General features: G+C 53.4%; 1 protein-coding gene across 6 annotated transcripts in view; it reads left to right on the top strand.

The window, feature by feature from the left end:
* The window catches only part of LOC142499066 (perilipin-1-like), a 50,114-nt gene that overhangs the window by 8,784 nt on the left and 26,330 nt on the right, over nt 1-15,000 (top strand). For 5 of the 6 annotated variants that reach the window (XM_075607881.1, XM_075607885.1, XM_075607883.1 and 2 more), the window contains 2 exons: nt 318-564; nt 7,282-7,475. In XM_075607881.1, coding sequence (XP_075463996.1) covers nt 318-564; nt 7,282-7,475 — 441 coding nt within the window. The remainder of the gene's footprint in view (nt 1-317; nt 565-7,281; nt 7,476-15,000) is intronic. The other variant, XM_075607882.1, reaches the window with a different exon arrangement.

The raw sequence follows: 15,000 nt of genomic DNA, 5'->3' as shown, positions 1-15,000 counted from the left end.
GGATAGCGCTGCTTCTTATTGGGCCACCTGTGCTGAAGTAGGGATATCTTTAAAACCTGACCTGTTGGTAGCCCTTGAGGACTGGAGTTGGCCACTCCTGTTCTAGTGCTTCCATGAGTAGGGACGGGCTACTCTGTAATGATGGGCCATTTGGTCTGACGTGTTATTGGAAGTTGGTAAGTAAGGATCCCAAATCCTATATCCAGCACTGAAGGGGTTAAGAGAGGGACATTCATACCCCTAATATCTTCTAGGGACAATAATTCTGTAACATCGGTCTGCTGTCCACTCATTTGCGCTCCCTCGTGTCCGTGCAGGTGGCCTCGGACCTCAGAGACGGGCTGGTCGGCAGGGTGAGGGCCTGGCGGGACCAGGCCGTCGGCGGTGTGCAGGGTGTGCTGGGCAGAGCCCAGGCTGCGGTGAAGGAGACCCGCAAAGCCGTGTCTCTAAGCGCCATCACCCTGGCGAGCCTGGGATTCGGGCAGACGGTGAGCCGGGGGGCTGAGCTGGCTATCTCACAGGCCGAAGAGCTGGTGAACCGCTACCTACCCGAGGAGGAGGAAGGTAAGTCCCACAGGGCAGGTTACCTTCATCCAAACTCTCTTTCCCAGATCACCAGTGGTCAAAGTGTCAGGGTGCTGGGAGCAAGGGGAAACTGGGGGGTCACTGCTTTAAAAAAATATATATACATCTGACGTACAACTGCTTTCTTATTCACAGGCATTTCCATTTTATTACATTTTTTGCAGGAAATTACGAATGGATGTTATTTATATTAAACGGTCCCTTTGTGTTTCTGGTAGGGTTGCCAGCGAGCTTCTCCAAAAATAGTGGACACAATGACGAAAAAGGTGCAACACGTTCGAGACACACACACACCTCTCACCGCTCCATGCTGTTTTCTCCTCTCCTTGGCCGCACCCAAAGCTACTTGCACCCCTCCTGATTGGCTGCATTACGCAGCAGCAGCCAGTCAGGATGGAGGAAGCTGCCCAACCCCCTAGCAACAGCCCTGCTCGAGGAAATTCTGCGGCCCCCCAAGCCGGTCAGGTCACTGTCAAGAGAAGTAATACCGGTATACACATACACATACAGAGAGGTAATACCGGTATACACATACACATACAGAGAGGTAATACCGGTATACACATACACATACAGAGAGGTAATACCGGTATACACATACACGCCCAGAGAGGTAATACCGGTATACACATACACGCCCAGAGAGGTAATACTGGTATACACACACGCCAGAGAGGTAATACCGGTATACACGTACACGCCCAGAGAGGTAATACCGTATACACATACACGCCCAGAGAGGTAATACCGGTATACACATACACGCCCAGAGAGGTAATACAGGTATACACATACACGCCCAGAGAGGTAATACCGGTATACACATACACGCCCAGAGAGGTAATACCGGTATACACATACACGCCCAGAGAGGTAATACCGGTATACACATACACGCCCAGAGAGGTAATACCAGTATACACATACACGCCCAGAGAGGTAATACCGGTATACACTTACACGCCCAGAGAGGTAATACCGGTATACACATACACGCCCAGAGAGGTAATACCGGTATATACACACACGCCCAGAGAGGTAATACCGGTATACACATACACGCCCAGAGAGGTAATACCGGTATACACATACACGCCCAGAGAGGTAATACCGGTATACACATACACGCCCAGAGAGGTAATACCGGCATACATATACACGTTCAGAGAGGTAATACCGGTATACATATACACGCCCAGAGAGGTAATACCGGTATACACATACACGCCCAGAGAGGTAATACCGGTTACACATACACTCCCAGAGAGGTAATACCGGTATACACATACACACCCAGAGAGGTAATACCGGCATACATATACACGTTCAGAGAGGTAATACCGGTATACATATACACGCCCAGAGAGGTAATACCGGTATATACACACACGCCCAGAGAGGTAATACCGGTTACACATACACTCCCAGAGAGGTAATACCGTATACACATACACGCCCAGAGAGGTAATACCGGTATACACATACACGCCCAGAGAGGTAATACCGGTATACACATACACGCCCAGAGAGGTAATACCGGTACACACATACACGCCCAGAGAGGTAATACCGGTATACACATACTGCTGCGGCCGAGTTTATTCGAGCATTTGCCCGTTCTCGGCCGCAGCAGTAAACTGGCGCGCGCCGGAGGGTGCCGGGCGCGCGCCGAAGCAGCGGAAGAGCGCCCTCCGATCGGGGTGCTCTCCCTCCCGCTGCCGGGTCCGCCGGGACCCCCGGAACCCCCTGCCGCCGTCCCCCACATCGCGGGACACCAGGGCTCCCTCGGGGAGCCCTGGACGCGCGTGCAGGGGACGCAGGCTCCCGATGACGCGTGACCGCGCGTCGGTGACGCGCGGCACGCCGAGGGACGGCCACTAGCAAGCCGGGAAATCTCCCGGCTTGCGGAACCGGCCACACTTTAATAAAGTGTGTCTGTAGTGTACACGCCCAGAGGTAATACCAGTATACACATACACGCCCAGAGAGGTAATACCGGTACACACATACACTCCCAGAGAGGTAATACCGGTATACACATACACGCCCAGAGAGGTAATACCGGTATACACATACACGCCCAGAGAGGTAATACCGGTATACACATACACGCCCAGAGAGGTAATACCGGTATACACATACACGCTCAGAGAGGTCATACCGGTATACACATACTGTACATGTCCAGTTTTACCTCTAATTTTTTTCTGGACAGAGTGTCCAAATACAGGACAGTTTGGTTCCATCCTGGACACCTGGCAACCCTAGCAGGACATTAATATTGTACAATCATTTTTAAAACGAGGAGTAATCCAAGCGCTTATGTTTTTAAACATTTTTTTTTTTTTACACGGAATTGGAGAAGGGGTCTCCGGCACTGAACGCCGTTCATTTCAGCTCGGGGGCCCCCTAGCTTCTGGAGGTTCTTACCTCTGTAGGGGCGCTGGTAGCCGCTCCGGCTCGCGGGGTTTTACAGTGCTGGCTGCTGCACGGCGCCCCTGGCAACGCATGCATAGCTTAAAGCCGCGGTCTGTAGGGAGCGATTGGAGGTGCGGGGGAGCGTGGCCAAAACGGGGGGGGGTCGGGGGGTGGGTGAGGGAGTGTGACGGTAAAAAGTACGAAACAGCAGATTACAGTTTGCTGTTACACCCGAGTGTATTGTGCATAGAAATTATTTGGGAAATTGTAACATTTCTTAGGATTTGACCATTTTTTTATGGAACAAAATGCTTCTTTTGAAACTCGCTGCCCGAGCGAGCTCTGTACTTCTGCTGCCATTGATTCCCCGCAGACCACGTGACCGCGTCGCCGCACGGGAAGACACATTTCTTGTCTTCCCTGCTGGCTGAAGCACCACCGCGCTTCGTGAGCCAAGACCGCAGAACCTACTGAGGCGCCTGCCTGATAGAGGTGAGCGGCCAGTGTGCCGCCGCCGCCACCGCCACCGGGGAAATAGCCTCATGCGGGCCAATACGACGCTGAACCTGATGATGTCACAGATTCCTATTGGCCGGCAGGGAGCGGGAGCTTTGAAATGCCGCCATAATGTGATCCCTGGAGCGGCTACCGGCACCTTCTACGGAGGTTAGTATCTCCGGAAGCAGGGGGTTCCCGCACCTGAAATTAATTGGGGTCGGTTCCGGAGACCCCCTGCTTCAATCCTGTGTAAAAAAAAATACGAATAAATGTTTAAACAAAAGCGCTTGGATTCCCGTTTTAACAGGGGGTGGAGTTTCTGAAACTCGGGCACTACCTATTATACTGCATTTCCACCGCTGCAAATCTCCTTTACTTCTTCTGTGCTTCCCCCAGGAATCACACCCTTCACTGTGAAATCAGCCAGCAGATTTCTGCATTGCAGGGACATTGATGTCAAATATTATTTTTTTGGGGTGGGGTACATAAAATGGCTTCTCTCTGTAAATTTTCAGCTTTGCAAGTGCGGAAAACATTTTTCAGTCGGTAACAAAGCATGCAGTGTACTCTGCTGTACATGTTGCAGTGCTATTCACTGTTGTGTTTTTGTCGGGGCTACAGAGCCATTAACCCCTGTGCTGCCAGAGGGGTCTGCAACAGCTTTCTCTGCCCTCCGTGGACGGCCCTTCCAGCAGTGCAGGGGTGAGACATATTTCGGATTCTTGAAGAGTCATTACAAACAGCAGGGAAGGTGTTAAACGAGTGAGCGATTTATTGCACTAACCCTCTGAGTGTGGCACAAGATGTAAGACTTGCTGTGTGTCCCGGGTAAGTACACCTGCCATCTGGCTTCATGCAATGCTGTATCCTACAAGAGTTACTTAATTACATTGGGCCATTTGTTTAGTACTGCTGCTTTCAAACGCTCGGAGTACCACCAAACAATACTCACGGGTTACTCAGTGTTTACACCTGCCACGCATACTTTCAGCCGCTCTCGCCACCGAGACATGGTCCACTGTGCGCAGTAAGTGGCAAAGTCTTTCCCTGGGCCCCCCAAGCCTCTGACTGAGCCACCTGTGCTGAAGCTGGGATATCCTGAAAAGCTGACCTGCTGGGGGAGAGGGGGCTGATAATCTGTATCTAATGTCACATGCTTGTGCTAGAGTTACCATCTTCTTAAATGTGACACTGCTGGGTACATCTATATCCCAGCGCAGCCTTGATATATAACCCCCTTTGAATAGATGCTGATGGGTTTTATTTGGTAAGTAGTGCCCGGGGGGGGGGGGGAGCATTTTGGTTCTTTGTCTGTGAATAAAAGTGTATTGATTTAGCTGCCAGAGGGCGGCGCCAACCTGCAAACAAAGTGTGCGCATCGGTGTCAATTTCCCAAGGCTGAGGCCTCCAGCCGCCTGCCACATGTCCACGCCCGGTCCCTGCCACATTTCCACGCCCGGTCCCTGCCACATTTCCACGCAAGGTCCCTGCCACATGTCCACGCCTGGTCCCTGCCACATGTCCACGCCAGGTCCCTGCCACATTTCCACGTCCGGTCCCTGCCACATTTCCACGCCCGGTCCCTGCCACATGTAAACGCCCGGTCCCTGCCACATGTTAAGCCTGGTCCCTGCCACATGTCCACGCCCGTTCCCTGCCACATTTCCACGCCCGGTCCCTGCCACATGTAAACGCCCGGTCCCTGCCACATGTTAAGCCTGGTCCCTGCCACATGTCCACGCCCGTTCCCTGCCACATTTCCACGCCCGGTCCCTGCCACATGTAAACGCCCGGTCCCTGCCACATGTTAAGCCTGGTCCCTGCCACATGTCCACGCCCGTTCCCTGCCACATGCCCACGCCAGGTCCCTGCCACATGCCCACGCCGGGTCCCTGCCACCTGTCCACGCCCGGTCCCTGCCACATGTCCACGCCGGGTCCCTGCCACATGTCCACGCCCGGTCCCTGCCACATGTCCACGCCCGGTCCCTGCCACATGTCCACGCCCGGTCCCTGCCACATGTCCACGCCCGGTACCTGCCACCTTTCCACGCCAGGTACCTGCCATCTGTCCACGTCTTTAGCCAACAACAAAACCCCTGTTGTTTCCATTGGAAACTGTTTTTTCCTTCGTAGAATAAAGGCCGTTAAACGTGCAGAGCTGAAATGACTCCACAATTTATAGTATAGCACAGGGGGTGCTCAACGACAGTCCTCAAGACCCCACAACAGGTTGGGTTTTCAGGATATCCCTGCTTCAGTACAGGTGGGTCAATCAGTGGCTCAGTCGCTAATACCTGACCTGTTTGTGGCCTTGGAGGGCTGGAGTTGGCCAGTCAACGACTGAGCCACTGATTGCACCTCCTGTGCTGAAGCAGGGATATCCTGAAAACCTGACCTGTTGGTAGCTCTTGAGTTGCCCACCCCTGTAGTAGAGGATGATTCCCTAGAGCTTCTATTTTGCCCTCCTGGCCGGCGTTGTCAGCGGTTGGTGGAATAAAATGTCGCCAGGAACTTTATTTAGACACACAGGTTTTCTCTATTCTGGATATCATACACTCTTCTCCCCTGGGTGCTCAGGCGGCTTCCCAGGGAGGCGCGCGGCTTGTCACCTTACACACACGTTTCGTGGATAATAGGGCAATCCCTTGCAAGAGATCTGTGCATGGGGTGCACCTTCTATAAAGGATCCCATCTTCCGATCACACTGTGCAGAGCCCGGCTAGTCCCTACTTTGGCTGGCCAGGGTGCTGTCTGAGCTTGTTTGTAGGCAAACCCCAGATGTGGCACTTTGGCTCCCTGATCAAGGAACCCCCTGGCATGAGTGCCACGCACATCCTCTTTGAAGGAAGGGAGGATGCGCCCATCCCTAGGGCCACCATATTTCTCCCGGCAAAATCTGGGACAAATGTCACACATGCACAGTCGGCGCTTGCCAACTGTGCATGCGTAAACAGCGAGAACTGACTGCGCGTGTGTAAACAGGAAGTACTGACTGCGCATGCGTAAACAGCGAGCACTGACTGCGCATGCGTGAAGAGCCCTTGCCGGCTGCGCGTGCGCAATTGGCACGTGCCGGCTACTCGTGCACAAGAGCGATCGGCTAGCTCCGATCGCACACGCGCAGCCAGCAAGCGCTCTTCGCGCATGCACAGTCTGCGCTCGCCAGGGGGATCCAAAAACCGGGAAAAGCAAACAAAAAAGACGGGACAGAGCCCTAAAATCCAGGACATCTGGTCACCCCACCCATCCCTCCATCATTAGTGGCCCTTCTTAGGTAAGGAACACTTTTCCCTAACTGCAAAATAATAAAGGTGACCATGCTCACTACATACATAGAGTTGCACATTAAAGACAGACATTATGTACATTGAGGCTCCTCTCCTCTTGTCCTCCAGGAACCCAAGGGCCTAGAAGCTTCTGCAGCTCTATTTATACCCCTTCTGTGATGTCACCATCCTTACCCCTGTAACTGGGCAGAATAAGGGCGGGGCTTAGTTTATGCGGAGTCACACAAGGTCAGGTGACCCTTCCAGCGTGTTCTGGAAGCAATGATGGCCAAGCACCGGCCTAATCACTGTGCAGCGTTTACATCCTGACTAACTTGCAACATTGATCTAGGGGCCTCCCTAGGATAGAGGGGGAGAGAGAAAGGGGTGGAGGGATGCTGAAGTGGTGGCAATGAGTTCAGCTAATTGATAATTAATTTCATATAAGGCGGCCATATTAAAGTGGTTCCAGCTGCTATATTTCTTTCAGTGGGAATGTCTCCTTTGCTTAGCAGGAGGATACGAGAGCTGTGGAAGTGATGGATCAGAGGAAGCAGGAGGTGCGGAGCCGGGCTTGTTCTCCAGGGCGAGGTCTCTGGTCATCACCGTGGTCAGAAGGTCACTCGGGAGGCTGCATCCTTACCTGGACGGAGCCTGGGGACTTTTAAACGGCGGGATTCTTCTTCTCCGGAGTTTGCCCGATGAAGTAAGACTGCACGTATTTTTCATGCTCGTGCATTACGCATAAGGACATACACCTTCCGTCACAATATCACAGTGGGAAAGGACTAGGGCAGGGGGTGGCCAACTCCAGTCCTCAAGGGCTACCAACAGGTCCGGTTTTAAGGACATCCCTGCTCCAGCACAGGTGGTGCAGTCTTCGACTGAGCCACGGATTGAGCCACCTGTGCTGAAGCAGGGATGTCCTTAAAAGCTGACCTGCTGGTGGCCCTGGCCTGGAGTTGGCCACCGCTCTACCAGAGGGTATGGAATGAGCGTGCAGAGCTCATTCAATCTCACAGGTCTCACGTTGGAGATTACTGTACTGTGGAAGTGAAATTACAGGTGAAGAAGAGACCGGTGAGGTTTGGCAAACTCTGCACAGCATCATTTTCACCGACGAAGGACTCTTGTGTATTCCGTAAAACGTTTCGAAGATCGACACTTCCTCCGGGGGCCAGCACAGTGGCCGTGACCTCAGTGCTTTGCGTGATGCTCATCCATCGGGTTAATCATCGTAAAACGTCCGAGACTCAGTCCGCGGTGTATATTTAGACCGGGAATGGCTGATTGTGTGAGCCCATCGCAGGATGTATCGATCTGCTCCCCCTGCAATCAGATTAGGCTCTTATTTACACGTCGGTCTCAGGAAGCAGGGAGCGCGCTGTGTACTCCGGATAAACACCGCGCCAGGGGAACACGGAGAGATAGCGCTGCCTCCCGAGGGAACCTGGGGTTCAAACCCCCGGAACAGCTGACTCCCACCCTTTAGAGATAAATGAAACTATGACTAGCGGTATTAAAAGGTAATAATCCTTGGCCATTAATGGTGTGGTTCCCTCTTGGCGTCATTTCGCTGTGCGAAGTGAAAGCACTCGGACATTTAACACCTTCACCCTCAATGAATCCCCTTTGCTCCTTTGCAAAGCATTGCAGGTCCATGTGGGCGCCAAGAGGGTTAACGTTAAGTCCCATAATACGAGGCGGGTGTGATCGTTTCTCAGAGTTATGCCCGGAAACCTTATGCTGATACATACTGGGCTATTAAAGATTGTTAAGCGCCAACTAATTAGACCCAGGGGAGGCCAACTCCCAGTCCTCAAAGACCACCGACAGCCACTGATTGAGCCGCCTGTGCTGAAGCAGGGATATCCTGACAACCTGACCTGTTGGAGGCCCTTGCGGACTGGAGTTGCCCGCCCCTGGGGTAGACAATCGTGCCATCATTCCAGATGTGTGGACCAGTTAGGGGCTTATTCAATAAACCCCTTAGACCTTGAAAATTCTCAATGGCGGCTATTTTAAAGAGAATGTACATAACTATTTGGTGTGAATTCTTTGTCCCAAGTAGAAGGCTGTTACATTGTATCTCACTAAGGAGCCATTCCTGCAGGGTTTATTTTAAAATTACTATATATATATATATATATATATATATATATATATATTTTTTTTACTACTTGATTAAAGCAGGGGGATCCCCAGCGTTGAACCCCGTTAATTTGAGCTGCAGGGACCCCCTGCTTCCAGAGATACTTGTGCCTCAGAAGGGGCTGCCGGCAGCTCTGCAGTTTTGTACAGTTTAACGCTCCCGAGTCACACGGACCAATAGGAAGTCGAACCGGGTGACGTCACGGCTTCCTATTGGCCCGCAAGCCACGGGAGCTTGGCAAAGCAGCCATAATGTGAACCCTGAAGTGGCTACCGGCGCCCACTCTGGAGCCAGTGGAAGATTTCCCATTAGACCCGGGCTTAGGGCGGCAACATTTTGAGGCGTCAAAAATGTCCGCCCCCAATCTGCATTTGCCGCGCTCTCGGGCCTAATGGGAAGGCCACTTACATGTGGCGGCCGATTCCTCCTTTCGAATTGCAGCGTCAAATGACGCAGCAGATGTGACCGACGCGACACGGCATCCTGTTGGCCATGGCAACGAACGTGACGTCGCAACGGCAAATGACGTGGCGTTACCATGGCAACGTGACGGTTTCGGTAGGAGGAGGGCGGCAGCAAGGAGGCGACCGCCACATGTAAGTGCCTGGGGGGGCTGGCGGATCTTGAAATCCGCCGCTGTTCGGAGGTAAGTGTCTCTGGAGGCAGTGGGGGTCCCCCCGCAGCTGAAATTAACGGGGTTCAGCTCCGGAGACCCCCTGCTTCAAACCTGTATTAAATAATTAAAAAAATTAATAGAAAAACGGCTTGGATTGCCTCTTTATTGGGACATGTAGTGTTTGGTGTGGAATGGGGCTCAAAATCACATGGGAACTCCATAAAAAAAATGTTTATGTCTGTCCATGTAAGTCCAGGAGGCTGTAGTGATTGCCCACAATGCAACAGTCCATGTATAATTGTACTAAAGAGGAGTGAGCGCCTAGCAGTGTCCGTCAGGTAACCGCAGTAATACCCTCTATGTAGCATACAGTGTACTTAATAGCACCAGAGCGGGGTAACAGAACTCGGGGCTAACGCCCATTACCTGTTAACCTCCCTCTCAGGACAGTCCGGCAGATCCAGGGCGCGCCGGCCGTTGTAGAACCGGAGCACAGCCAGGGTAACAAGGAAACTCGGAGTTGCCCTGTATTACTGGCATTTTGCCCTGTTACCCTGGCAGAGCTCCGGTTCTACAAATCACGTCCGGGACTGGGCCATGCCCGAGTCGGTCATCTCAAAGCACAACCCAGCTAGATGTGAGATAACTAAACGTGACGCTCTGCTCCCTCCTTTCCCCCGGGGTGTACCCAAGTTATTTCCTGCTGGCCTCGGGCGTTGTATTCCTTGTGTTAGACTAATGCGCAAATAAGGCATTGGATCCATGAGATGGGTTGTGCTGATGCAGTCTCTCATTCCTCAGTCACTCACATAATATGCTAGTCATGTCTTCCCGTGGCCTTGCCGTGGCCTTCCCGTGGTAGTGTCGGCCCTGGTAAGGCTAATGCAGCCCTCTCAGCACCAAAGTGTCCTCTATGGAGGGATTTGCTCTTGTGATCAGACGCGAATCCCCGGCGCGGGGCTGATTTAAGCTTTAGAAAGTGTTCCCCAGCGCGCTGTATTTCTTTGGTATAGATCAGGGGTGGCGAACTCCAGTCCTGAAGGGCCGCCAACAGACCAGGTATTGGGGATATCCCTGCTTCAGCGCAGCTGGTTCAATCAGTGGCTCAGTCGAAGATTGAGCCAGCTGTGCTGAAGCAGGGATATCCTTAAAACCTGACCTGTTGGTGGACCTTGAGGACAGGAGTTTGCCACCCCTGATCTATACCAAAGAAATGCAGCGCGCTGAGCAGCTGGCTATCGCGCATGCGGAGTCGGCGCTCACGAGCGGGACGAAAACCCGCGACGGAGCCCGAAAAAATGGGACGTCTGGTCACCCCATTGTTGGCTTCACAGTGCAGAGGTTATGGCGCTGGATCAAAAGACCTCCACAGCCGATCGAACATCCTCATTTTCCACCTGCCCACCTCTGGCCCTTCGTCTCCGCCGTTCTGAGCGGCTCCATGGATCTGCAGACTCGCTCCCCGCTTGGGAACGCAGCGGTAAACGTCACCTCTGAACTCAACGCGTTTCGCTGCTCAACGTCAGGTCGTTCCCGAGCGGGGAGGGAGTTTGCAGAGCCACGGTGCAGCGCAGACGACGCGGAGCGCACTGCGGAGCACATTGCTTACTCCTATGGTAGCCAACGGGTTCGTTGCATTGTGGCAACCTATTCCGCAGCCCTCAAGGCAGGAAATGGAGCCCTTCGTTACAGGGACACTTGTAATGCATTGCTTAGGGCGTTACTGAAATGAGAGAAAGTGCGAGAAAAACACAGGGGACCATTTACAGTCCTGTAACTCAGTGCACTTCCTGTGATGGTAACCTTCCTCCTGCAGTGGGCAAGGGCTCTAAAACTGTAAGTAGGCACAGTACATACAGGCTGGGGTAAGGGTGGTAATTACCAGCGCTGTGTATGTGCGGCGAGTCCCTGACCGTCAGCTGATGATTTTCTGGTCCCTGCGGACGTTCCCTCATCCCAGTTCATGTCAATGGAAGATGGAAGAGACATGTACATCGTTCCCCCCAAATCTCCGTGTGTTACGCGGCTCGCTGCCAATCCGCCAGGCTCAGAAACACTGTGCGTGTAACCGGCTGCTCTAGGACTGCGGGGGCTCAACTCCAGTCCTCAAGACCCCCCAAAAAGTCAAGTTTTATGGATATCCCAGCTTCAGCAAAGGTGGCCCAATCTGATTGAGCCAAGTGTGCTGAGGCAGGGACTGATTACGCATCTGTGCTGAAGCAGGGACTGATTGCGCCAACTGTGTTGAAGCTGGGATATCCTTAAAAACTGACCCCTTGAGGGGTCTTGAGGACTGGAGTTGGAGCCCCCCCCTCCTGCTCTAGGACATGGCAGATGCTGCGGAGCGATAAGGCGACTGGTGGCAGATGCTACGTGATGTGAAGGAGCACTCCAGCATGGACAGAACAAACTGTCAGAGGTGTCTGGGGACGCAAGGCAGCTGTGTCCCTCGTCTCCCCGACTCCTTTCATCTTCAGCTGCTTTTTTCCTAGAAACCGAGATACAAGGGGCTCTGATGTGACCAAGTCATAGTGTACGTCTCATGTGCGCAGAGATGTGCCAGCCATTCCCAGGCTAGCACAATACACCCCTTCTCTGCTGGAGGGTGTGCCTAGCCCGCGGTGACGACTATTCCCCAAGGCCGTGTCCATGCTTAGCGCGACAAATGGCTGTGCCTCAATGAGGGCGGCCATAGGGCGGCCATAGAGCGCGTGGGGCGGGCGACGGCGCTGCTGATTTTTAGTGGGACAAAATGATTTGATTTTGTCACATGACGGCCGGGTCACTGGAGCGGTTCAGCCAATGAGGGCGAGCCGCTCACGTGATGTCACGGGCACGCCTCCCCATTGCGTCTCCTCCTCCAGATCCCGAGGCCCGATGCCTCGGATCGCCTCTGCAGCAGGCGCACGCGGCTCCATGCGCTTACTGTATCCAAGGCCTAACCCCTGCTGTAGGACAATATGTATCAGAGGCTACTTCATGTAGCACTTGTATGGGTGTGTACATATAGGAAGGGGGGCCTGATGGGAGGGTGGGGGTGGAAGCCCCAGAAGGAGAAGGTTAGGTAATGGTTAAGGTGAGGATAGTGGTCAGAGGAAGGAGACGGGAGGGGGGTAAAAGAAGGAGACGGGAACGCTCACCCTCTTCGCAGCTTGTGGCCGCGAGGTTCCCGCCGTTTGCCGGGGTGTTTGGGTGTAAGTTATTGTTAATGTCGTGTTCAATATGTTTGGTCAGGTTGTTATTTTATTATTGAGAAGAAAGATAAGAGGACAAATGTTTTGTACAAAGAGACAGTAAGAAGATGGAAAACATTGACTTGGGGGCTGTGTTTATTGTCAGCTGGTGGTGGGGCAGACGGTGGGGTGGTATTGTCACAGCTGGTGGTGGGGCAGACGGTGGGGTGGTATTGTCACAGCTGGTGGTGGAGCAGACGGTGGGGTGGTATTGTCACAGCTGGTGGTGGGGCAGACGGTGGGGTAGTATTGTCACAGCTGGTGGTGGGGCAGACGGTGGGGTGGTATTGTCACAGCTAGTGGTGGGGCAGACGGTGGGGTGGTATTGTCACAGCTAGTGGTGGGGCAGACGGTGGGATGGTATTGTCACAGCTAGTGGTGGGGCAGACGGTGGGGTGGTATTGTCACAGCTGGTGGTGGGGCAGACGGTGGGGTGGTATTGTCACAGCTGGTGGTGGGGCAGACGGTGGGGTGGTATTGTCACAGCTGGTGGTGGAGCAGACGGTGGGTTGGTATTGTCACAGCTGGTGGTGGGGCAGACGGTGGGGTGGTATTGTCACAGCTGGTGGTGGGGCAGACGGTGGGGTGGTATTGTCACAGCTAGTGGTGGGGCAGACGGTGGGGTGGTATTGTCACAGCTGGTGGTGGGGCAGACGGTGGGGTGGTATTGTCACAGCTAGTGGTGGGGCAGACGGTGGGGTGGTATTGTCACAGCTGGTGGTGGGGCAGACGGTGGGGTGGTATTGTCACAGCTGGTGGTGGGGCAGACGGTGGGGTGGTATTGTCACAGCTGGTGGTAGGGCAGACGGTGGGATGGTATTGTCACAGCTGGTGGTGGGGCAGACGGTGGGATGGTATTGTCACAGCTAGTGGTGGGGCAGACGATGGGATGGTATTGTCACAGCTGGTGGTGGGGCAGACGATGGGATGGTATTGTCACAGCTGGTGGTGGGGCAGACGGTGGGATGGTATTGTCACAGCTAGTGGTGGGGTAGACGATGGGATGGTATTGTCACAGCTAGTGGTGGGGCAGACGATGGGATGGTATTGTCACAGCTGGTGGTGGGGCAGACGGTGGGATGGTATTGTCACAGCTGGTGGTAGGGCAGACGATGTGATGGTATTGTCACAGCTGGTGGTGGGGCAGACGGTGGGATGGTATTGTCACAGCTGGTGGTGGGGTAGACGGTGGGATGGTATTGTCACAGCTGGTGGTGGAGCAGACGGTGGGGTGGTATTGTCACAGCTGGTGGTAGGGCAGACGGTGGGGTGGTATTGTCACAGCTGGTGGTGGAGCAGACGGTGGGGTGGTATTGTCACAGCTGGTGGTGGAGCAGACGGTGGGGTGGTATTGTCACAGCTGGTGGTGTGGCACACGGTGGTGTGGTATTGTCACAACTGATGGTAGGGCAGACGGTGGGGTGGTATTGTCACAGCTGGTGGTGGGGCAAACGGTGGGGTGGTGGTCAGATTGCACGTGGGAAGGCGGATTGGTAATACGGTGGCGGGGAAGGTGTTGCCGGGCTGTGGTTACGATGGCCGGTATGGTGATGTCCTTCTGTTTTGGCTGTTTGTATTTGATATATCTCCTGCTCGGCCTGTACGGCCGGAGGGCTTTTGAGTTATTAATGGGATTGGATTAGAACAGGTTTGGGTGCAATCTGACGTGGCGAGTAATTGGTATGTTTGCTAATAAAGCTGTGGTCATTTGACCCCATCTTAGTTATCTCTGTCTGATTGGTTGGGGGTTTGGGCAATAAGGGAGCGAGGGGTTAACTCGAAAAATCCTGATGTCACATTCTGTATGTCCGTATGTCCTCTGTGGAAGGAAGGTACCAAGACAGGGACCAAAGGCTGTGCTCACTTCCTCCATGTCTTAACATACAGCAAGGGTGGTCAACTCCGGTCCACAGGGGGTGCAGGCTCAATCAGTCACAGCTTCAGCACAGGTGGCTTAATAAGTTACAGCTTCAGCACAGGTGGCTCAATTAGTGACTCAGTCTTTGATTTAGCCACCTGTGCTGAAACAGGGATATCCTCAATGCCTGACCTGTTAGTGGACTTTGAGAACTGGAGTTGGCCACCCCTGGTAGATATATACGATACCGTGTAATCCGGGAATCAAGAGACGGCACACAATGGAGTAGTATTTGATGTGCCACTTTCACTAATGCACTTTTTTTCTATACTACGTGGTTGTGTGCTGTCTCTCTTGATTCCCGGATTACAC

This window comes from Ascaphus truei, chromosome 7 (genome assembly GCF_040206685.1).
Source record: "Ascaphus truei isolate aAscTru1 chromosome 7, aAscTru1.hap1, whole genome shotgun sequence".
NCBI classification, from domain to species: Eukaryota; Metazoa; Chordata; class Amphibia; order Anura; family Ascaphidae; genus Ascaphus; species Ascaphus truei.
This window is presented reverse-complemented; position numbering and strand designations above follow the sequence as displayed.